Source organism: Podarcis raffonei, chromosome 4 (assembly GCF_027172205.1).
Source record: "Podarcis raffonei isolate rPodRaf1 chromosome 4, rPodRaf1.pri, whole genome shotgun sequence".
In the NCBI taxonomy this organism is placed as follows: Eukaryota; Metazoa; Chordata; class Lepidosauria; order Squamata; family Lacertidae; genus Podarcis; species Podarcis raffonei.
In genome coordinates this window covers 34203212-34228477 of record NC_070605.1, presented here as the reverse complement: position 1 = coordinate 34228477, position 25266 = coordinate 34203212, and the positions used below count along the sequence as shown (strand labels likewise).

Genomic DNA, 25266 nt, shown 5'->3' with positions numbered 1-25266 from the left:
TCTGACTGGTGGCTGGGTCAATAGTATAAATTCTCCCAAATTCACGCAGTTCACTGATGTGGGATTAATCAGAGATTTGAACATGAAAATCCACAGAATTTTTCACAACTGCTGACATAATTCAACTTTACTTTAGAAACTGGATAGGAACGTTACAATCATGATACGCTAAATAAAGGCTAAATACAAAATTCTCCTTGCTTTCATATTATCATTAGCAGAAGTGGACCAGTTGTCTGACGTATCAAAGTGTGCAAAAATTTGGAAAATTAAAGACATTTTTATTTTGAGAAGCTTTTCCAGCTGGGTGAAAAGGCATTGATTCTGTAGTGTTTTTAAACCTACATTTAATTGCATGTAGTTTTGGTACCGTTTTAAAAGCTATTTTTAGTTGGTTTGTGCAAATTAACTTGAGACCGATAGGAAACGGGATCCACAAAGGAACAAATTTAAAAGACTTCACTTGGGAGCAGAATACGGCCAGTCGGCTTTGAAATATTTTCTCTTACCCTCTTGACCAAAACCTCTTGCATATAAATGTTCCGAATCTCCGCCCGTTTTTCAATTTCCAGTTCCAAGTCTGTAGGCTCCACTGCCTCAAACTCAAAAGATTTGAGTGTCTGCGCAGCAGTTCCAGATGCTATTTTCATCGATTTCAAACTTGTCGACCGCATGGCAGCTTCTAAGTCCTTTACTGAAGGGGCACGATAAAAGCCTCCTCCGAAACCCCCTAGACCTCCGCCCTCTCCTGAAGGAGCTACTGGCACCATGTCCTTGAGCCTGGCCCGCTCTTCCAGGTCATGTTTGAACTTCATGAGCATTTCAGTGTCATACTGGAACTGTTTCTCTGGAGTCTCTTCAGGAAGGAGTTGGGGAATTGGAGGAACAGGGACATGTTTGGATGGGTGGAGAGATGATTGGATTTTTTTCAGTTCTTGCACGACACACTGGATCTCTTCAATAATAGCCACCTTGAGGTCTCGGAGGGACACGATCCATTTGTTCATTTCCAGTTTCTTATCGTGTATCTGAAAGGAGGTTTGCATTAAGGAACTCGCATTACGTCAATATTCATGAACCCGTCCACCAAGACACTCTGCTTCCGCTCTTAGCACTACCTAAGCAAAATAATTTCAAAAGGAGACTCCAGTGTGAAACTGCTGAATTGCAATTCATCAAAACACTCAACTCAAGCCATTTGGGTCTGAATAGAGACAAAGGTTTGCTTTCCAACTACAGATGTTCATTTGCTCAGTATGCCAGAGTGATTATTTTATCATCTATAACTGCTGTTGTATAATGTCTCCATATTTATTTGTATACATTCTAACTCAAATTGAATTGTCACTATCTGTACATTTTGCATTCCATTTCTATCTGATCTCACCGCTTACAACCCCCTCCCCATTTTCCCATGTGTATATATATTGCCACAAAAGAGGATCTGAATAAGTAAGTGGACTCTAGTCCATGTAAGCTTATCCCATAATTAAATTTGTTAAGTCTATAAGGTGCTGGAAGACTATTGGGTTTTTTGCTGTAGCAGACTAATACAGCTACCACTCCAGATATTGCATTAAAGATGACTATTTATAGTACAGAGGCCGGATTATACAGGGGCGGGGGGGGGGGATCCTGTATTCATTCATATAGGCGCCCTGTTATCTCACTCACCTGCCTCCTTTAGCTCAGTCCTAGAAGTATTAATAAAAATAACTGCTACATACCAACCCAGGCCTCAACTTCACACCTGGACTTGGGCCTGCCAGTTGTGGCTCACTTCATCCAGTTTTCCATTTTCTTGCTCTCCATGATCAGGCAGCATTAGTGGGGAGGCTTTTTCCCTAAATATTTTTTGAACTTCTACAGAACTCAGGCTTCCCCCAAGTCTGCTAATACTTCTGTCTTGTGCATGGGTGATACGATTTGAAGTACAGAAGCAACAGCACTCAGAAAATTAAATCAGGAATGGGATGGTTTAAATAGCTTTTTTTAGTTATGTTATGGTTTTATTTGTTTTTTAAACTACTTTTGAGTTCTTTCTTACAATCAAGTGGTATATACATTTTATGAAATTATGAAGGAAAAAAGTTTCTCTGCCTTCCAGTGCAAATGCTTAGGAGAGGACAGAGGGAATCACACAATCCAAAGGGGGAGGGGAGCAGAATATACTTACAGCCACTTCTAAAGATGCCAACTGATGAGTTTTCTTGTCAGCATTCATTCTCATGTGTTCAGGAATTTTGTAGTTAGTAGCCGTTTTCAGTTTGAAGTCCCCCATATTCTGTTGGGCCTCTTTGATATTTTCTACATCTTGGGGGTCCTCATAGTCATCGCTTGGTTTGCTCTTGAATCTGACAAGCACCGGTGAAGATAAAAGCTATCAGTCCAACAGGCAGCATCAACTCACTCACTTTATAGCGTTTCATTCATCAAAGAAGCTGCGGCACTGTGACTGCCCAGCTCTCATCTCATGCGGAGGCAGCAGGAAACAGACTGAAACCCTTTTATATTGAAGGGAGGAAATACAAATGGCAACAGGGAAGAGTGCTGTTGTACTGAGCTCCTGCTTCCAGGCTCTCCATAGGCATCTGGTTGGTCTGTAAGATGTTCTAACTCCCTTTCCTACTAATTCACATGGAGGCATTACTGGAGAACAGACCTAGAAGAGGGCTAAGCCCAGAGGGGATGGTTGGCACCAGCCTGACCCTTGCCAGGTCTGCTCTCCCAGTAAGCAAGTCTGTCTTTCTTGATGTAATTGCCACCTGCCTGCATGTAAGAAGTTTGTCTAGCTGATTGCCGGGGTGTGTGTGTTTGGTTGCTGGTTGAGTGGATACAGCTGGGCTGTGGGTGTGGTCAAGAGCCTGCCTTATAATAAGGACAGGCTTTGCCACTAGCAATGGGGTCACTCCTTTGGGTCTCTACTTTGAGGAGATATGAGGCCATATACCACTCCACATGATCCTACTGTTATACCACATCACGATAACATTTTGAAGTAATATGGGCCAGGTATGATTATTATTTGTTTATCAACAACATCCACCAACGATGAGCATTTAAAAAGTCTTTTCTTTTCTTTTTTTTACTCTGACTCACAGTTCATCCCATTCATTCCTTCTTTGTTGGATCTTAGCTTTGGCTCTGTCTGCTTTTTCAATAATTTTTCTAAGTTTTTCCATTCGATTTTCAACAATGCGGCTTGCCACCGTGTGTGGGTGCCCCTTTTTTTGCAGCTTTTCTGAATCCACTTCTTCTTCACTAATAGAAGCCTGGGTTGGAAATTTTGGCTCTGCACAAATGCGAAGAAAAATAAAGTAACATGCTTCTGTCCATATCATCCTCGCAGGGTTGTCTTAGTAGAGTGCTGCATTTACATCCAATTTGACAAAAATGTTGTTTCATGGGAACAGTTTCCAAATTCAGCTTGCTGAATACCAAACGAGCTGGCCCCAAGGGATTTCCTCACAAAAGTAGGTTTTAAATGACATCTTCTGATATTTCCTGCTCTTTGCAAAGGTAGCATCTGAGGAATTCTCACTATGGCCCCTCAATGTTGTAAAATGCAAAGCCCACCTAAGCTTCTGTGTGCAGGAGGGACTTTGTCCCAGATTTTATCTTGTGAACCACTCTGAGATCTTTTGATGAAAAGTGATCTATAAATCTAATAAATAATGCCTAAAACATTATTTCAGCATTACTTTAAATGTTAAGAAAAGTCATTGTAATAATCCTTCTATATAAAAACACCACCACCTTTACTGGTTGCCTTCAACTAAGCCAAGGAACAAATTCTCCACTTTTCTGGCCAGTGAGAGTTCCAGGGGCAACACTTTATAAGTTGGCTTCCTTTGAAGGAGAGAGCACTGGAGGCTCACAACATAGATTTGGTTTATTAACAAATAGACAAAAAGCACCTAAATGGAGGCAAGGAGCAAACCATTGGCTTATCAAGTAGCAGATTGGCTACCCCACATCACATTGCCAGAGAGAGGCAACCTTTATCTGAATATTCTTTTAGCCTTCTGCTAACTTTGTGATTCTCTCTGCCCTTCTTTTTCTATACACAGACAAACATACATACAGCTTTTACATTAGAACCCTCATCTTAGCTGGTGTGTGTGTGTGTGTGTGCGCGCGTGTGCGTTTGTCACTTTCTAAACTCTGACAGAATTCAAACACTCCAGCAATTTCCTAGCTCCCATGGAGGAACTATCCATTAGCCATTCCGGACCACTTAAAAGCCATTTCCCTTAAAAAATCAAAGCAAGGTTTCCTAGGCACTGTTAATAATAATTATTATCTACCAGCCTGTGATGTACAATCCCATGACAGTGTTCCACATGTGTTAGCACTATATAGAAAAACTAAATAAAAAATATGGGTATGATCGCACAGCTGGCAAAGAGTCACATATTGGCATGGAGCCTGCCCTCAATAAACACATATAGTACAATTTTGACCGGACAGCACTTTTGTATACATCAGAGCGCTAAAAGCTGACAAGTCAAAGGCAGCTCTACCATCTGCTCTGATAAACTGCAAACCCGGTATATTTCTGAAGAACCAGTGACCTACTTGCTTAGGCACTTGCTACTCCACTATATTAAAAAAAAATCACAGTATTTCACCAAGAAGAAAAAGAAAGTATTGTGCTTGTGGAGGAAACTGTTGACATTCAATGCAATGTGGGAAACTCTGTTTTTGAGCAGCGCTAGGGAACTGCTTTTTGAAATATAGTGCGAGGATACCACCTGACAAACCCTCTGGTATAGAACCATAACAAGTAATATAAGATGAAGGCTGGGGAAAAAATATTATCTTATGGTTGTGATAGTTCTGCCACAATGTTTTCAAACCCTTACTGGCATCCTTTTGGGTCTCTGTCCTTTGGTCTGTGTCTTTTCCTTTATGGTCATACTTGCTCTGCCTTCTTTTCGCTGCTTGACTTTGCTTACTGACATTGTACAATTTTTCTGAGATCGACAACAGTCTGTACGTGGAGATTCGGTGGTTGCTTCTCATGGCACAGACCACAATGGTGTCATATTCCAAACTGGCCCGAAACCTGAGGAATCAAAACAAAGATCTAATTTTTTTAATACCACATTTTCTGCTCCATAAAGTTGTCTTGGCAGGGATCCGCCAAGCAGCAACAGCCTCTATGCCAGGGTCTAGAAACCATTTTTCTGTCAAAGGCAGCATTCCCTCCAGGTTAATCAGTCAAGGACTACATGGCAGCCACTCGGAAGGGCTAGAGCTAAAATTAGATGGAGTTTGCAGCATTGCGTAGTTCTCTTTCTCTGTGCCACCCAAAGAACTCCCTTCCTGGTCTGTAACTGTCAGCTCAGATCCCTTTAGCGTTTATATGCAAAATTAGGGATTCTTTGCCCCAATGTGCATCATCACTTTATGCTTGCTTACAAGTGTATTGACCTGGTGTGAAGCAGCTGTGAATCAGGCAGATTTTATGTTAGCGAACTTTAGGAAAGGGGCTGAAAATAAAAAACAAAAGGTATTTGTATAATAAAGGTAAAGGATCCCTGAGAGTTAAGTCCAGTTGCAGGCGACTCTGGGGTTGCGGCGCTCATCTCGCTTTATAGACTAAGGGAGCCGGTGTTTGTCTGCAGACAGTTTTTCCAGGTCATGTGGCCAGCATGACTAAGCCGCTTCTGGTGCAACAGAACACTGAAACCAGAGCAGTGCATGGAAACGCCGTTTACCTTCCCGCCAGAGCAGTACCTATTTATCTACCTTCATACAAATCTATGGGTGTCCTTGCACTTGGAACACCATGTACAGTTCTTGATGTTGCACAGCTGGAACAAGGTCAGAAAAAGGGCAACCCAAATGATGAAGGGGATGCAGCACCTGCCCTATGAGAAATGGTTACAACGCTTAGGTCTTTTTAGTTTAGGAAAAAAGGAAACTAAGGGGAGACATGATAGAGCAGGCTTCTTCAACCTTGGCCCTCCAGATGTTTTGAGACTACAATTCCCATCATTCCTGACCACTGGTCCTGCTAGCTAGGAATCATGGGAGTTGTAGGCCAAAAACATCTGGAGGGCCGAGGTTGAGGAAGCCTGTGATAGAGGCACCTAAAATTATGCCTGGTGTGAAGAAAGTGGACAGAGAGAAGTTTTTATTTCTCTTCCACAACACAAAAACCGAGTGAGGGTCATCCAACAGAATGGTGGGTGATTCGGGACAGACAAAGGGAAGCACTTCTTCACAGGGGACATAGCTAAACAATGGAATTTGCTACCACAAGCAAAGGCACAAACTGGGTGTCTTTAAAAGAGGATTAGGCAAATTCATTGAGAATAAAGCTACCAATGGCTACCTGTCTTGATGGCTATATATTACCTCTGAGGTCCAGCGCCGAGGGCCTTCTGGTGGTTCCCTCGCTGCGAGAAGCCAAGTTACAGGGAACCAGGCAGAGGGCCTTCTCGGTAGTGGCACCGCCCTGTGGAATGCCCTCCCACCAGATGTCAAAGAGAAAAATAACTACCAAACTTTTAGAAGACATCTGAAGGCAGCCCTGTTTAGGGAAGCTTTTAATGTTTAATAGGTTATTGTATTTTAGTGTTTTGTTGGAAGCCGCCCAGAGTGGCTGGGGAAACCCAGCCAGATGGGCGGGGTATAAATAAATAATTATTATTATTATTTAGGATGAAGGTCGGTATACCTCTGAATACCAGCTGCTGGGGAACAGGAGCAGGAGAGTCCCCAGGTCCTGCTGCTCTGCCTCCCATAGGCATCTGTTTGGCTCCTGTGAGAACAGAACACTGGGCAAGAGAGGCATCTGGTCTAATCCTACCCCGTTCTTCTCTTATGTTCTCAAGCAAAATGAGTAATACTAGAAAGACTTCAGTTTTCAAGGAAAAGTTTCCAGCTTTTTAAAAATAAAATAAAAACTTTGCTTAACTATAACATCTTAGCAAATGAAGAATCTCTCCCAAAATTTGAGGACAAGGGGAAATGGCACTTGCCGATTCTCTACTTTCTGCAGCCCAATGCGATGTTTCTCCTGTTCCCAGGCCAATTCCTTTAGGACGAGCCGGATCTTATGCGCGGTCTTTCTGTCCATCTCTGCACGGATTCTGCGGTCCAACTCAAATTGCTGCGTATTGAAAAAGTAGTGTTTCATTTGATGGTGGTTACGATGGTTTGTTCATTTGCTGGATGTCTATTCTGCTTCTCAGCAGTGCTTCTGGATGCTGGGATGTGATGGATCATGATGGTCCAAGGCAGATATGGGGAAACTGTGGCCCTCCAGATGTTGTTGGACTCCAGTTCTCATCAGCCCCATCGAGAATGGCCAATGGCATGGGATAATGGGAGCTGAAGTCCAAAAGCATCCAGAATCAGAGGTACCCCAGCATCTGTTTACAAACAAGGGGTGGCCCATTCCGTTTCATCACCTGAGGCAAAACAGGACTGTGCTGTTCCATGCCCATGTTGCTCCCTGCCCCCTTTGCCATCACCAGAATGCATCACCTCTTCTCCTCCTGAATAGTTCTACCAAGGGCGAGATGTAATTTCTGCTCCCGTGCTAGATAGATTGTGATTTTATTTTTATCTTTTTGCAAGCAGGTTTTTAGAGCCTTTTGGAGCTATAGAGTGAGATAAACGTATTCTAAATAAAATGAATGAAGAAATAAAAATACTGGTGAAATCCTAACTGCCATCAGCAATTTGCTTAATTTAGAAACAGCCAGTCAGCAACCTTAACAATATTTTAAAGCAGTCATAGTCGCGCCTCAGCTAATTCATTTCTCTACTTCCAAACTGTTCCCAATGATGTCCACTTGTAAGATTCACTGTTCAAAGCAATCACCTGAATGTATTAGTCAATCTCTACATATACATGGAACCAAAGCTAAACCTTTTAGTTCTTAATCTGCTTTACACTTTATCTGCATGGTAAAATGACATGAATAGCCTCCTAATTTACTGGTATTTGGTGTTCCAACAAGCTGTTCCTTGGGGAGTACTGGGCTAAATACTTTAACCATGGAAAAAAGGTTGGAACCACCTTTATAGGACAAAGCAATTCAAACACACTGTGAATCTGAAAACTATCAAGGCTAAACTAAGAAATGCATGGAAAGCACAACTGTAAAAAGCAAAACAGGCATTTTTCTTTTTAAGAAAATAGCAGGCTTTGTTGTTTCAACTATTGGGAGTAAACACAGAAGCAGTGGACTCACTTTTGGCTGGTTGTTTTATTTAAATTGCAAAATGACCTGAGCCCTTAGGATAAAAATCCTAATAAAACAAAATAAACATTGACCCATTACAAAAATATAAGCCACACTAAGGCATTAATTTGTACCTCTAAAGAAAGAAAAACCATACATACTGCTCTGTGAAGTTGCATGTGAGATGGCAGCTGACGGTTCATTTGGAGCAAATTCTGAAACTCCTCCCTTAGAGTGCTTAGTTCTTGTCTCTTAACAGATTTCTTCTGTTCTGCTATCCTCATTATATAATCGTGTTCCTTTTTTTGCTTCGCATTTTCAATACTAGAAACGTGAGAAAATAAAGAAAGAGAAGATGGAGCAGTTTAAACCTAAACTCTGGAAGTGGGCCTACAGAAAAGCATAACATTTCATTATGTAATAAAGGTTTTTTTACAGCAAAAATTACACAGCTTGGGGTCCCCTGCAACTTTACAATTCTATGATTATATCTACAAAATATCCAGTTTTGCAATATTTGGATAATAAGCCTCTTTGGGACAGTGTTGAATAAACAAATAAATTTGTATAGAACTGAACTATTAGATGGAGCTACCAAATAACAGAAGCTGCAACACAATTATCCTGACAAAGCCAACAGTGGCTTTTGAGGTGGGCTGGGTGGGTTTGAAACCTTTATGCATTAAAGAACTGTTTCAACAGAGTAGAGAGTGCTTATCTAGAAGTCATGCAGATCTGACCTCTAAATTCATACTGGCATCCCAGGCACCAATCCAGAAGTGAGAGAGATATTTGAGGAAATAGATATTTGGGTGAACTGCCATTTCAAAGAGGCTCTTAGCAAAGCCCGTTCCTCATGAGGAATTCAGAAGCAAAGTCTATCTTTCGGCAGCTTTACCTGTAGGCAGTAGGATCCTCAATATCTTCTGCTGGTCTCTCTCTTTCAAGGCCTCTCTGTGGAAGAATGTAATCAAACAATTGATGGCACTGTCAACAGTTGGCATGGCTGTTCCTGAAGTTAGGTTGGAATTGCATGCAGCTCCTCACAAGCATAGTACTATAATTCATATAGGACATAAAAGACACAATGGTGTCTTTCTAGTAATCAACCTCCCCGCTGCCCAACCCTAAGGAGACTGAAAAAAATGTTCATCAAGGAGAAACAGCTGAAAGTTTCCCAATAATTGCACACTTAAAATATGAAATAAGGCCTATCTTCCTGGCTGTTACTTACCCTTGGAGAGGGCACCTTAGCCTTTAGTACTTTCTTAACCTCCTCAGCTGAAAGGATGTTATAAGTAAAGATATTGCCATCTGCTCCACAGGTCACAAGAAAGCGATCATCAAAACTTGGACAGATGCCTTGAATTTGCCCATAGTTATTATCATGCATGCTGTATGACCAATATCCAGCTATATTGTCCTTTGAGAGCCATTTCTCATGGAGAGCATAGATCCGTACTGCTCCATCCTGCATGCCACAGATCATTAGCAAGCCGGTGGAGCTGTGGAAGTAATCAAAACATAAACAGCTGAGGGTGATTACTTTCTCCACAATGCCATGCGAAATGGATATCTAAGGGAGCAATCCAAACCCAAGATCTACTGGTATGTGCAAGTTAGGATCCAGAAATTCAGGCTCAGACAACCGATTCCTAGCACAGCCAGGCTAGGTTGAATCCTGGTTCAATCAAAGATATGCCAGCATAACTCCCACATCCAAGCTCAGCTAGGATTTAGTCAGCTGAGCCAAGATGGACGGATTTTACATGGCTATAAGCCCTGGGACGCAGGTGGTGCTGTGGGTTAAACCACAGAGCCTAGAACTTGCTGATCAGAAGGTCGTTCGTTCGAATCCCCGCGATGGGGTGAGCTCCCATTGCTCGGTCCCTGCTCCTGCCAACCTAGCAGTTCGACAGCACGTCAAAGTGCAAGTAGATAAATAGGTACCGCTTCAGCGGGAAGGTAAACGGCATTTCTGTGTGCTGCTCTGGTTTCCCAGAAGCAGCTTAGTCATGCTGGCCACATGATCCACTGGCTCCCTCGGCCAATAAAATGAGATGAGTGCCGCAACCCCAGAGTCGGTCACGACTGGACCTAATGGTCAGGGGTCCCTTTACCTTTACCTAAGCCCTGAAAAATGGGTGTTCTGGGGAAGTGGTGGGATGGGACCAGGCAGAGGGACTTGAATCCTAACTTCTATTCAGTTCAGCCACATAACCTGCCAGCTTGGCAGGACTCATGCTGTTATGAAGACAGTGTATGTCAAGGTCTGTTTTTCCGTTGCCAGGCTTACACCAGCTGAGCCAGCAGTAGTTCTGCTCTCGAACAGAGTTTGGAACAGCTCAATTGAAGGCAGTGTAAGTTCCACTTGCCTCCAATATTTAGTATTGTTCTGTGAATCCTAAGAAGGCCCGGGTAATGTGAGGCATCCAAAGTTTTAGTAGGAAAAAGGTAATGCTGGCAGAGGTCTTTTCTGAAGCGTTTGACTAATGGATTGAAAAAATATCACAGTGTTTCCTCAATTCTAAGGGAACCATTCTAACCATTTGTGGTTGCATCCACACTATACACTTAAAGCGCATGGCTTTCTCCAAATAATCCTAGGAACTGTAATCACCCATCACAGAGCTACAATTCCAATCACCCATCATAAATTACAGTTCCCAGGATTCTCGGAGGGTGGATCTATGTGCTTTGAATGCATGGTGTGACTGTGACCTGTGTCACATTTTAGGATTTTACCTTAAAAGGGTATTTGAGCAGAACAGGTGGGTTGGAGGTTTCTGGAACCTTTAACATCTCTTAAATCCAATTCGAGTTACACATAAACTGATGCTTATGAACTCTTTGCATACAAACTCACTGCTATCTTCACCACTTTGACTTGTGGCTCCTCCTGGCATCAGCGTTGTCCATCGGCGGAGCAAGCCGATCGGGCGCCTGGGGTGGCACGCATGCCCTCTGCCCAGGGGCGAGGCCAGTTGCCCACAGAGGCACCGTGGGGCCTCCAAGGAGTCTGTTTGCCTCCTCCCACTCAGCCGCCCTACAGCTGAGGGGGAGGTGGTGGGCGGACCATTTGGGGCACCCAAGCTACCTCATCACTCCCAGGAGAGACATGTGACTCAGGCACACTGCAGGCCCCGCAATGAGCGCCACCCAGCATTTTATCATCCCCCTCACTGGTGACACCTGGGGCGGACCGTCCCTACCGCACCCCTCTTCCTCCACCCCTGGCATTGGCGCAGACGGACAAGGGATTCATTATTTCCAACAGGGCGGCTACCACTGACAAAAGCCAATGCACTGCAATGGCCATACCATCCCACCCTCCTCTCAATCCCTTGTTTCTCTCTCTTCCATATAGATACATACAAAAGGAAGAAGAAGAAGAGAAGAGTTTGGATTTGATATCCCGCTTTATCACTACCCTAAGGAGTCTCAAAGTGGCTAACATTCTCCTTTCCCTTCCTCCCCCACAACAAACACTCTGTGAGGTGAGTGGGGCTGAGAGACTTCAGAGAAGTGTGACTAGCCGAAGGTCACCCAGCAGCTGCATGTGGAGGAGCGGGGAAGCGAACCCGGTTCCCCAGATTATGAGTCCACCGCTCTGAACCACTACACCACACTGGCTCTCTGAATTCATCCCAACCATCACTTCATTCACCCTTGCACCTTGGATCTTGCACCTGGGGCCTGCTCTACCCTGATCTCTGCAGAGAAGAGGCAGCTCCTCCTTGAGGATACACATTTAGTGGGGGACCAGCTAACCCAGTGCTGCAGCAACCCACCTCTATATCTGCATGCATGTAATATACGTATACATAGCATATACATTATGAGGGTGAAAAGAGAACAATTGGGTCAGTGGGAAGGGGCCCCCGAGTTAGTCTGGCACCACATTTGCTACTGGATGTATGGAAATCATTTCAATCTTTTAAAATCCAAATGCTTGGGCTTTTATAAAGAAGGGTATGAAAAGGGGAAATTTATTTCTTGTCCTGCTATATACCCTGACCAGGGTGCAAAAGTAACAGCTTAAACTAATTCAGTATATCTCAGTATGTCTAATAGTATTCCATAATATTTCCTCAAAATACTACTTTCAGGGGGTGACACTCATTGAGTGCTAACCAGCCTGCCATTATATCAAGAGATCAGCTCCTGCAAATATATACACAGGCATATAGTCTATAAAAGAAAAACAAACAAAAAAGACCAAGTGTTTCACACTTATTTTAAAAACCCAACTCAACCCATGAAACCAACCAACATACTGTAAAAGCTGCATTACCAAAACACAATCCGTCTAATGGCAGTGTCTTCTGTATCTTCTAAATGAATATAGGCAAAAGGTTCATCTTTCCGAGCCTCGGGTTCTTTGTCGCCTTGCTGATGAGAAAATGCACAGTGGAAAAGGAATCCAGTATCATACTCTCCCTAAAGGAAACAGTGAGTTATGAAGAGTTGTTAACTTTATTTCTTGATTCCTTCCTTCTCCTCTCCCCCCCCCCTAATTAATCTGTTACAGTTTGGAAAATTCCAGACTAAAACTTCCTCCTTTCCCAAAAATGGTTTCACCACCAGTTGTATTTCATACCATATTATAGGCAAACACACTTCATTTCTACCTCCAGGTAAAGGGCTTCCTTAGAAAAATAAGCCTGCAATTCTGCTTAAAAAATTAAACAAAAGATGGGGAACAGCACTAGAATGAAAAGAAACAAGAGTGAAAACTATGCTTGCATGTTTAAGACACATCCAGATTCTGCATGACATTCTTGCATCTTGTGGTTTTTACATTTTGCATTTCACCGTTTAGATTTTAATCTCACTTTGCCCCTGAGGTTGGCAGCAAAACTGAGGTTGCCAATCAAAATTGACAATGGTAGTGATGCCACTATTGAAGTCCTGATAGGTTGCTATGCAGCCCTCTATGTGAAACAAAAAAACTCAAACCGCTTTCAAATAGAACTGAGACCAAGGTGAAAGCGTACAATGTGAAAAGCCAGCTCCTTCGGCCATTTAAGCTGCATTCTCATTATACTATAAAAGAAGGGAGAAACTACTCTCCTCATTTTGTTATCTGCGAAAAAGAAAGAAAGATTGGCTTACCAACGACAACCAAAACTTCCCTGGCCGAGAGTAAAACCCACACAGGATGGGGCTTGGAGTCTCTGGGATGTAGATTTCAGGCAGTGGTTCCTCTTCCACAGCTTCTTCCTGTGGAAATTCAATTTCTTCCATTGTTTTCCCCTCATCCAGTTGCTGCTTTATCCATTGCTGCTTTGCTTTCTCCTTCTCTAGTCTCACTTTTTCTCTGCGTTCAAGTTCCTCTTCAAGCTTTTTAAAAGAGCCAGTAAAAAAAGAGCATTAAAAAACTACTGTGTTGATCACACCAAAATCCCTTCTAGTCCAGCATCCTTCTCCCACTGGCAATGTCTGCAAAGCCCACAGATAGGACTTCATTCACTAACTGTGTGTGTGTGTGTGTGTGTGTGTGTGTGTGTGTGTGTGTTGCTTAGTTTTATCTGTTTGGGAATTGAGAGCAACAGCCCACATCTGCCATTGTTCTTTAGCGGTTGGCATTCAGAGGCAAGGCCTCTCTGATCCTGGAGGCAGACACATTCATAATCAACACGTGCAGATCCTAATATTTTAGGAAATAATTTCTGCTGGGCTACAAAGTCCTTAGCTGCAGTCTTACATCCAGGACCACAATAACAAATGAGCTCAGCATTTCTTACTTCAGTATTCTATCTTTCCTTAGGATTGCATTTCCTTATTTGTTTGTGGTGCTTTACCAGAATCCGAGATTTTATGCTGCAGAAACGAAAATATTGTGTAGGCAAGTCTTTTATCCTATAGGTGGTTGCTGCGTTGTAATTCCCAGGGTCTGGAGCAGGAACCTGGACAACAATGCCGTTCTTGCAGAAAATAAGTAGCGTGCTCTCAGGCTACAGAAGAAGGACATGAAACACAAGTGTCAGGCATGTGTATGGTGCTGAGTTTTGACGGTGATGGTGAAACATTCTTATGTTCTTAAAAATAGGTCAGAGCTCAGGGACAACTGTTGCCATAATGAAGCACAAACTTAGTTGTAAACAGGAAGGAATGGAAGCGGCAGATCACCCACCACTTGCCTGATGGCTCATGTTGGCCAAAGTGAGCGGTGCAGAAAGTGGGCATTATATATTTCTCATGCAGATTTTGAGATACTTTAAATTTCACCCATTGATGCCAAAGTGGGGTGGGTGGAGGTGGGGGTTAGTTACCCCAGCTCCAGGCTGGCATAGAAAGGGAGTTGAATCACTGGGGCATTCCCAAAGAACAGAGGGACCTTGGACCCAGTCCCTGCCCTGCCCCAGAAGTGCTTCATGGGAGGGGAGTGTTAAATGCCAGTTACTGATGACAGCATAACCACCAATGGATAAACACAGCATTGCAATGTGTTACAACACAAATCATGAGATGCAAATACTACGAAAAACACCGCTACTCACATGAGAAAGAGGAGACCACTGCAATGCCTGAACAGGCCCTGGGACAGAGAGGAAGCCAATTGGCTCATATTTCTCTTCAACGTTAAAGAAGAACACAGTTTTATCGTTACTCTGAGAAGGAAAAGACGGAAGAATGAATAAAGCCATGCATTCCACAAGAGTAGCCATGCTAGTCTGCTGCTACAAAGAACAGAGTCCCACCACAACACAATCCTCTGTTTTAGCATCAACCTTGATATACAAAAGCTGCACCTAGTGTTATAAGGATGACAAGGAACAATTAATGAGTACTCTGTGGGTTCGGTCAGTCAGCCAGCTACAAATTCACCTAACAGTTACCTCATTCAACCCACATTTTACCAACTTCCTCGCGAGAATATCATGGGGGACTTTGTCAGAAGCCTTACTGAAATCAAGATAAACTATGTCCACAGCATTGCCCTGATCCACCAAGTGTCTCACTCCATAAAAAAAGGGGGGGGGAGGAATCAGATTGGTCTGGCATGACTTTTGAGATACCCATTTTGGATCTTAGTAATCATAGCATCCTTATCTGCTCTAGTAAATCATCATCCAATATTCAGTCTGGCTTGGTGATCTATAGCCAATACCCACAATAAGGTCAGTAATGAATCTAATTAAGAGAAAGGGCTTTAAAAAAACTTTTAAAAATCAAACAATTCTTACATAAGAAGAAGACATGGTTTAAACCACAGAACATATACAAAAACACAACACTGATGATTTTAACACACAAAATCAAATCTAAAACTTTTCCATGAATCCTTAAGGAACGAGCCTTTCTTTTAAAGTCTCAGCCAAATGTTCTCGCTGAGCTGGGCCTCAAAGGAGCAGAGAAGAAGCTAAGATGATGTGAGAAGCAGAGGTGTCAAAAAATCTCCTGAATAATTCTCTGAACTGACTCATTATACACTGAAACTTGTATGGATCAGCAAAAATCTCTCATTTCAAAAAGGTCTTGGACCTTAATTCTTAGGTAATGAACAATCTGAAGTTCAGTTTGATCATCTACATCTCAGCATTTGCAGCATTAAATTTCCAGTAACATTCAAAACAAAACAGTTTTTAGGTTTGGTTGAAACATACCCCTGTGGCAAGCAATTCCCCATTACGCTCATAGGCCAAAGCTGTTACTATAGTAGTATGAGGTTTGAACGCCTGTTTCAGACGCAAGGCTGCAGGCGCTCCTTTGTCCCGTCCAGATACAACAGGAAGTCCCTTTGGATCGAAAAGTTCAATAACGCGTACAACACCATCTTGAAAACCTACAACCATTATGCCTTTCTTGGGATTTACCTTCAAGAAAACAGAATAACATTGCGATTAAGAGCTAATTTAAACCCTGCCTTATACATCGTCTCATAAATCTATGTAAAGTATGTAATTGTTTGTACAGAGGGAAAATAAACCATGTTGTGAGTAGCATTTTCTTCTCAAATACCACTACTAAACTATTTTCTTTCACTGTCACCGGAAAACTCGGGAGGGGGTGCAAAAAACAAAATCCGTAAAAGTTAAATGCTTGCCAAATAATAAATATGAAAACCCATCAAAACAAAACTGAAAATCTCAGATGTTATGGACTACAACTTGCATTCAGCCCAGCCAGCAGACCTCTGCAGCTCAAAACATCTGGAGGACATCAGTCTGGGAAACTAGAGGAACAGGAATGAAGAACAATCCAGACAACCTGCTCCTCAATCTCATTAAGCTCCATCTTAAGAGATGGGCAGTATAAACCATAAGCCATTTATACATTAAAACAGCTAGGCTCCAGCCATGGATGTCCCCATTCCGTCTTGCACTATCATCCACATACTTCCTCTTTCTATCTTTCACTACTTACCACGTTTGGTGCCCAGACCATTGCTGTTCCTCCCTGTTTAAACTTCATCTCAGTCAACTGCACATTGTCAATGAAATCAAAGACACGAACTGAACCTGCGTTAGATGGTTAACGGGATCAGGATAAGAAGGAGGCTAGATCTTCGTTGCTTTCTAAAATTTAAGCCACACATTTTACATGGGGGTACTGAAAAAACAAAGAAACTACACCATTGCAAGTGATCTGTGGATTATTCCCCAAACGTGTCTACTTAACGTAACTAATTTTAACCTTGAAAACTGAGTGTGGGAGGAGTCAGAAGGAAAAAAATATGTACTTACGGTCAAGACCAGTGGTGGCCATGATATAGGTGACTGGAGAAACACACATGGCTTCTATCTTTCCTGAATGAAAAGTAAAGAGGCATTCTGGATCATGAGTCTACAGGGGAAAGAAATAAAATGGGTTTTTTTCAGAGGCCTGTTTGTAAACGTATTTTAAAAGTTTTGTGTTAACAGGGTTACCTAGGGACATATCATTAAAGCCCCTCTGAAAATTTGATCTCTAAAATGCATTGGACATTCAAACTGGGGTTCCTAGTTTTCAGTCTAGGGCACAAATTGAAGATCAGCTAAACAAAGACAAAAAACAACACTGATGTTTGTTAATGGTTTTAAACAGTGCTCTTTTTTCTTTTTTTTAAAAAAAAGTTGCTGGTGCTCACCATGAAGTTGTTACAGCAAGTGCCGCACTTTTAACATTTGGGGGGGGGGGAAGGTGCTGGTACTGCACACCCTTGAGTACCCCCAGAAAAAAGCACCAGTTTTAAATCAGTATACTTTGTATTTTCAAGGAGGAAGCATCAGTGGTGCCTTATATCTGTTCTTTTGTAGACCTTGTTTGTTGAATGCTTAGGGCCAAGCTAACAAGACATGAAAGATCTGACCGGATCTCCCGCTATGTTTTTCTGTTCCTGAAAATAGCCAATGGGAAGCCCAGCTTGGATTGGAGCCAAATCACATCCACAGAAACAGTGTAAAGTCTGGGAGGGGGGGCTATAAATACAAAAGAGGGAAAAGTGGGTGCCTCACCTTGCATGAGTACTTTCCACTGAGGCAGCAGCACCATTGGAACCACAAACAACTACTGACATTTTTGAGGCCATCTTTCTCAAAGTAATGAACTACAGAAGCTGCACATCTTTTAATGATAAAATATTAGCTTCTATTTAACTATCAGGTATAACTCAAGTACAGTGGAGGGATGATTGAGGGGGGAAAGCAGGGGAACAAAACAGAAAGGAAAACTTACAACATTTGTGAAACTCAAATCAAGCTTCCAGATGGCTCCATTGGCATCCTAGAGAAGAAGAAAAACACACTTAGCTTTTGGCTATCACTTCAAACAGTATTTACATCCCTCTCCGAAAGACATTGGCTTGGATTCAGAGAAATTTAGCTGCACTTTCCCAAGCAAATCAACAACTAACTTGTCCCACGTCACTGTTTTTATTTTTTTGAAATCATACACAGCAGGCACAAGGAGGCCCGACTAGGACAATGGTGCACAAGGGGCGTAGCCTTTTCCCCCTGCCAACAACAATCAAGATTCCCATCCCATTAAGGTCTTCTGGGAAATGATTTATAATGAAATTAAGAAGGTGCTTAAGTGTACCTTTCATAAGAAACCAGAGGCTTTTCTCCTGGGCATGGTAGGCCAATTGGTGTCAAAGAAAGATAGGACGTTTTTTATGTATGCTACAACAGCAGCAAGAGTTTTACTAGCAAAGTATTGGAAGACACAAGAACTACCCACGCTGGAAGAGTGGCAGACGAAGGTGATTGACTATATGGGACTGGCGGAGATGACGGGCAGAATCCGGGACCAAGGGAAAGAGACGGTGGAAGAAGATTGGAAGAAATTTAAATTTTATCTTAAAAATTGTTGCAAAATTAGTGAGTGTTAAAATGTCATGGGTAAAGCATAGCAGATTTGCAGCGATAAATGATTGGATAAGAGGAAAGAAAAGGGTTAAAGAAAGGGATTTATAAGTAATTTAGATCAGGGGTTGCTGAAAAAGTTTAAAATAGGGATGCAGAAAAGGGAGGCATGGGGAAGTCGTTGAAATTGGGTATAAGAAAAAAAGATTATGAAATTATACATGTTTATATGTTTGTTTGTTTGTGTATTGTTGTTTGTAATGTTTTATAATATATGTTGAAAAACTAATAAAAATTTTATTAAAAAAAAAAAAAGATTCCCATCCCTGTAGTGACTATTCTTACATCCTAGTGGTGCCAATGCGAGGTTCCCCCTTAGGGTTCTCACTGTATGAAAGGAAGTGAGAACTGAACGCTCAACCTTGCCCTTCCTCCAAGCTGCAAGGTCTGGAATAAGATTCATTCAAGCCCCTGGAGTTTTATTCCTTCCTTCCATTTTTATTTTTTGTTTTGCCCGACAGTGGTACTTTCCTAGTTTGGTGGCTGGTTTTCTGCTTTAGCTTCAAATGCTACCATGACATCATCACATCCTACACATGAAAAAGGGTTGTGTGCATCACTGAATCAGGGCACACATTCTCTACTGACTAATGTGCATCCTAAAAGATAACAACAACACAATCCTATATACCACAGGGGAGGACTAAAACAATGCTTACCTGAGCATACCAAAATGGTTCTCCACGTTCATGAATTTTCACCATATAGTTCAGATTTACATTTTTGCCAACTAAAAGTTCGTTAATGTGTTCCACCTCCAGCAGTCCAGTGTCATCCACAATATCAGCTGTATCTATTGTTTCAAAATCCCAAACCTTCATGGAGTTTGGAAAAGAAAATATTATCTATTGTTGCCAAATGCCAGTACCAATGCATTAAATGTGAAAATTTGGCTAATATGAGCAAACCTAAGGTTAGGAGCAGTTCAAAAGGATTTTTCATTCACATGTAACTGATGGGAAGGGATAGTTTAAACCTGTCTCTCCCTACCGTGCTTCTTACAAAAAATGGCCTCTTGAAGATGCTATCTGGATTTCAAGGCAAACCTCAGTTGATGTCACTGGTGTCAATTGATGTTTCCCTTCAAATGCAGAAAGCAGTTTCAGTGAGGCAACTTTTGTCAGGACTGTGACAGGGAGAAAGTTAAATTTCCCCTCCCTCCCCCATATTTCTGAGGCTGTGCAGGCTCTACAGTTGCCATTTACACAAGAAACAACAGGCACATTAACCATCACATCTATTTGGGTTCTTTTCACTGTGCATTCTTTATTATGCGTGCTCATGTCTCTATTGGGGTAGTCATAGGTCATCCCGCATTCAAAACTATTTGTGCCTGCAAAAGTTTTAGGGTAGCCATAACCGCTTTAATCCCAAGCTATGCACTTCCTGCAACTTCCTATTTCACAACTGCCCTGGTGGGTTTCTTGTCTCACTTTTGTTGTGCTATTGCCTCTCTGACAGCCATCATGTGGTCCAACTTGGGAAGCATCACAGAATTGATCAAGAAGGGTAAAACCATCATTAATGCGCTACTATTGTGTCAAGAACATGTTACAGAATACACCATCAATCAAATAAGATATGTTTAAGTTCGAAAGAAAGCCTTAGCAAAGGAAGCAATGTTTTCATATGAATAGCATTTCTCAAATCCAGGGGTCAGCAAACTTTTTCAGCAGGGGGCCGGTCCACTGTCCCTCAGATCTTGTGGGGGGCTGGACTATATTTTGAAGGGGGGAAATGAACCGATTCCTATGCCCCACAAATAACCCAGAGATGCATTTTAAATAAAAGCACACCATGTAAAAACACCACACAGGCCCCACAAATAACCCAGAGATACATTTTAAATAAAAGGATGCATTCTACTCATGTAAAAACATACCGATTCCCGGACCGTCCGCGGGCTGGATTTAGAAGGCGATTGGGCCGGATCCGGCCCCTGGGCCTTAGTTTGCCTACCCATGCTCAAAGGTGTTGAACACATTACATGATGGATTATGCTGCCCTCTTTTCCCAAAGGCAGGAAATGCAAACAGGTCTTTGTCAGTACACAAGTCTGCTCCAGGCCAAGTCAGGAAATAGATTAAGAAGGAGAGAGGTGACTAAAGGGCAAAGACCTGTCTGCACTTCCTGTCTTTGGGCACAGGAGGGCAAGCTTAATTCACTACCTGTTTGTGTAGGTACTCTGACTGTGAAATAACCACCCCAAGCACACTTATAATAAATCTCATTCAGTCTCAGCACCAGGTTAATGAAATATTCCAGCAGGAATCTCATTAGTGAAAACCAGTGGTCACTGTTAATAAAAAAGGTAAAGGACCCCTGGACGGTTAAATCTAGTCAAAGGAGACTATGGGGTTGCAGTGCTCATCTCGCTTTCAGGCCAAGGAAGCCAGTGTTTGTCCACAGACAGCTTTCCAGGTCACGTGGCCAGCATGACTAAACCGCTTCTGGCACAACGGAACACTGTGGCGAAATCCAGAGTGCACAGAAATGCTGTATACCTTCCTGCCACAGTGGTACCTATTTATCCACTTGCACTGGTGTGCTTTCAAACTACTAGGTTGGCAGGAGCTGGGACAGAGTAACGGGAGCTGATTCCATTGTGGGGATTCGAACCACTGACCTTCCGATCGGCAAGCCCAAGAGGCTCAGTGGTTCAGATCACAGTGCCCACTGTTAATAGTTTGATAAAAAGTGCAGAAGAGTAAACAGTACCATCAGCCCATGAATAATCCTGGGTACACTCAAATATTAAGTGTATAAAGAAGAGACATATTAAGAAAACACATACCCCCACCAAATAAATACTTAGGAAAATACTCACCCTAATATATCCATCTGATCCAACAGTGACCACCTCTCCCTCATCCAGAACTAACTGATTAATTGGGCCGTTGTGGCAATTTTTACGGCCAGGCCGACAAAGTTCCACTTTTATGAGGCCCCCTTCCCAGAGCAACAAGTTGCCCCATTCTGACCCTGAAAGTACCTTACATGCAGACAAAACAAAATGCATTAGTATTCTGTCATATTGATGTATATCTGGAAAGGGATACAGGGAAGGACACATTACGTTTGAAGTTACATCCCAAGTTTTTACAGACAACAGATACATTTGCTAGGAAAATGGCAAATGAGGCATGTTTGTAAGACCAAGGCTGCAGGCACACCATACATTTGAAACATACTTCCCTCTGAAAGAAGCCCGGGAACTGTACTGGGAATTGTAGCTATGTGAAGGGTAAACTACAGATCCCACGTTTATTGTTTTAAGTATTCTTTTTTTTGCAATGTTTTGGAACAATAAGTTCAATGATCATGTCCAACCATATGCTGCTTTCTAACTGCTGCAATAGTATTTCTTTATGCTCTTTATCTTTGATTTATTTTGTTTACAACTAAGTGGTTTGCCACAAACCATAAGAGGGCTGGGCACTGCATTATACAAGGATGTGCCTTTAAAAACAATTCAGAAATCTCAATTACTGCAACTATTGATTGATATCAGTCTATGGAAACATATCCCACCAATTTTTAAAACGTATCCACTGTTTACAAGCTGCTTTTTTTAACTTCATTAAAAACAGAATAAGCTCCTGATCATTTTTAGAAGCAGCAGATACTGGATAGGCTATGCTTTCTGCACAGGAATGTCCTGTAAATTTGGGTCAGGGCAAATGTGAATAGAGAACAAAGGAGCCTATTTTATCATACAGAAAAGTTAGAGAAGATAGAAATGTTTCTCACCTTCCCATCTGGCAGCTCCACATATCCTTCAATGTCTGTCAATGCTGTTTTTCCAAACCTACCCAGTGCTCCTTGTAGTTTCAGACCAGTGAAAGTAAGCGCCATCTTCCAAAACCTGGTCACATAAAAATCAAAGCTCTATTAGTGTTTTCGAGGGGTTCTTTTGGTCTTTAAACAGACCGTTATCCACTTTTCACATGCACTAATTGGCTGCATTTTGATGCAAACCACCGTTTAGTGCTATAAGGATGAGTCTGGGACAGGGATCAGCAAACTTTTTTAGCAGGGGGCCGGTCCACTGTCCCTCAGACCTTGTGGGGGGGGTGGACTATATTTTTTTGGGTGGGGGATGAAAGAATTCCTATGCTCCACAAATAACCCAGAGATGCATTTTAAATAAAAGCACACATTCTACTCATGTAAAAACACCAGGCAGACCCCACAAATAACCCAGAGATGCATTTTAAATAAAAGGGCACATTCTATTCATGTAAAAACATGCTGATTCCCGGACCGTCCACAGACCAGATTTAGAAGGCGACTGGGCCAGATCTGGCCCCCAGGCCTTAGTTTGCCTACTCATGGTCTGGGAAGTCCTTGGGACTGCATATTCTCCCACTTTCCTCTTCTCCTCCAGCACAAATGCAAGGAGGAGCTCTCATTTCTGTTTCCAACTAACCACTGCTGTTACTTGTTTCAACTGAACCAAGGTTAGTGCTAATTACAATTCAGGGACGCAACCCAGGATTATAAGCAATGAATGGTCTGAAGGTGGACTGTTTCTAAACCACAGGTAAGCCTAACTACTGATCTTCATTCAGATGGAATGAGTGACTGGTTAGTTGAAAATGAACATGAAAGCTTGCAATCTCCTCCTTGCTTTTATGCCAGAGAACAGGGTAAAGGGGAGCACACAAACACCCAGGCTCATGCATGTAAACCCTAAACCACAGTTGGGAGTTATATGTGAACCAAACCAATTTGTCTGTGGGAATTATAGGCACAATCTATTGCAAATTTATGCAGCTTCAATTTAAATAGGTGGAAATTAAGAAGTCTCAACTGTGTGATAGACTGCGCCTTATAACTATAGTACAGGTGGACTCTGACATATGTAATTTATTCACATAAGTGGATCTGGGCATTTAAGCGGTTTTTAATCCTGACATGTATCTTTATACACTTTGGCTTATTTTAGTTAGAAGACAGATAATTCTGACATTGTTCAGAGCACATTTTATTTGTGATATTGCCATCCATTGCCCAGCCACCCCATTTTGCCTCTAATGACACAGAATTAGGTAAGCTATTCCCCTTAACATCAGGGGGTGGGGGAGCTCACTTTATTTTGTGGTCATCTGCTGCGTGCTCGCCTACTGTTCTGCTGCTTCAATTCTGGCAGTGGGAAAGAGGATAAGAGTAAGGCTTCTCTTTCTCTCCACCTAGTGCTTCCACAGCAGGAAGCCAGGCATGAGGAGCACCATGTAAGAGTACTGACAATACACTTTCCAGTGCTCCTAGCTCACTGCAACAGCACCATTGAGTACCAGGAAAAGGGTGCTGCGCTCAAGGGCAGCCAATTACACAAGAAGCCACACAACATGGCTGCTTCTTTTCCTGCTTTCAGAAGATATTCACGACATTTCAATTGTCTGAAGATTATAAATAACTACGATATATTACAACATGAAACAAAAATTAGGACACTGCCAATCCAGTGCTTGATTTTAAAATAAATAAATAAAATGCACATCATACTTGCAATGTATTGGGGTAGCTAAATAAAACGTGGTCTTCACTGAGTAACAGGAATGTTTTAATACAGATAATTAAAATTTCATGTATAGTTAAGGTAGGTACAGCTTTCTAGTGTGATGCATTTGCCGATGAAATATTCCTTTTAGTCAGCATGCATGTATGCCTCTGTGGCATTCTAGTTCCTTGAGATAAAACTATGCTACTTGCTGGCTTACTTTATGTGACCTGAACCAGATGTGGTGAGTTGCTCTTCATTTTCTGGAGAAAAGGTCACTCTAAAAACATCTTGGGAAAATGCTTTCGATCTCAATACAATCTTTTCCTGCTTCCAATCCCAAACTGTTAACATATAGTCAGGGCTGCTCCCAACTGTGGCGATCAAAGTACCCGAACGATTAAAGTCAGCAAATGCATATGCTTCTTCAGTTCCACCTGGAAATAAGGTGATATAACAGGTTTCTTAATGCAATATAAATGTTCAAGGGAACATACCAATGTGCTAGCCAATCAACTAGCACATATTGTAAATTATTATTTTTTTGAAGTAAGTATGAAACAGATTGCTTCTATTTTAAGTACGTTTAAACAGTACAAAGCAACCATAAAATAGAGAACAATGAAGACAGTCTGTATGAAGAGAGAGAAAATAAAGGCTTCAGGTGATAACCTACCCTTTCTGTCTCTGAGTTCCAGATACTAGTATATACGTGTGTGTGTGTGTGCGTGCACACGCGCACGCGCATCATAAGCCTTTCCTTTCCCCCACAATGAGTAATTTCACATTGCCAGGATACTGAAATCACATCAAATGTAAGAGATACCATTGAACTGATTTGTCAGCTTTTTTTTTTAATAAAAAAACTCAACTCAAAAGCTATTGAACTGCATTTAGGTTCCAGAGTGATAGCCACCTAATAAAAAATAAACCAGTAATGAAGAATAGAATTCCTTTATCATCCTTCTTTCAATACTTGGCCATTTAGCTATGCATCCATTGCTTTTTCTCGAACGTGAACACAGAAAAAGGGAACATGGCATATGACTCTGTAAATAATAATGCCAATTCTTCTTAATCACTTGCAGATATTTAAAAGAAAGAGAGTGACTACTTACAAATCTCCGTGTATTCATACAAGAAATAGCAAACAGAAAATTGCTTCTATTTCTGTGACCGTTAATTCTTCTGCATGAATCTGAAATTGTGA

General features: G+C 41.9%; 1 protein-coding gene across 3 annotated transcripts in view; it reads right to left on the bottom strand.

The window, feature by feature from the left end:
* Positions 1-25266, bottom strand: part of CFAP44 (cilia and flagella associated protein 44) — a 41101-nt gene that overhangs the window by 9486 nt on the left and 6349 nt on the right. For all 3 annotated transcript variants that reach the window (XM_053386111.1, XM_053386112.1, XM_053386113.1), the window contains 20 exons: positions 24277-24493; positions 22304-22418; positions 21381-21545; positions 19213-19368; positions 17865-17912; positions 16895-16994; positions 16575-16669; positions 15815-16024; positions 14708-14818; positions 14009-14161; positions 13320-13547; positions 12499-12644; positions 9439-9709; positions 9103-9158; positions 8366-8528; positions 6993-7123; positions 4866-5068; positions 3100-3292; positions 2177-2354; positions 510-1028 (listed from right to left, as the gene is read on the bottom strand). In XM_053386111.1, coding sequence (XP_053242086.1) covers positions 510-1028; positions 2177-2354; positions 3100-3292; positions 4866-5068; positions 6993-7123; positions 8366-8528; positions 9103-9158; positions 9439-9709; positions 12499-12644; positions 13320-13547; positions 14009-14161; positions 14708-14818; positions 15815-16024; positions 16575-16669; positions 16895-16994; positions 17865-17912; positions 19213-19368; positions 21381-21545; positions 22304-22418; positions 24277-24493 — 3458 coding nt within the window. The remainder of the gene's footprint in view (positions 1-509; positions 1029-2176; positions 2355-3099; positions 3293-4865; positions 5069-6992; positions 7124-8365; positions 8529-9102; positions 9159-9438; positions 9710-12498; positions 12645-13319; positions 13548-14008; positions 14162-14707; positions 14819-15814; positions 16025-16574; positions 16670-16894; positions 16995-17864; positions 17913-19212; positions 19369-21380; positions 21546-22303; positions 22419-24276; positions 24494-25266) is intronic.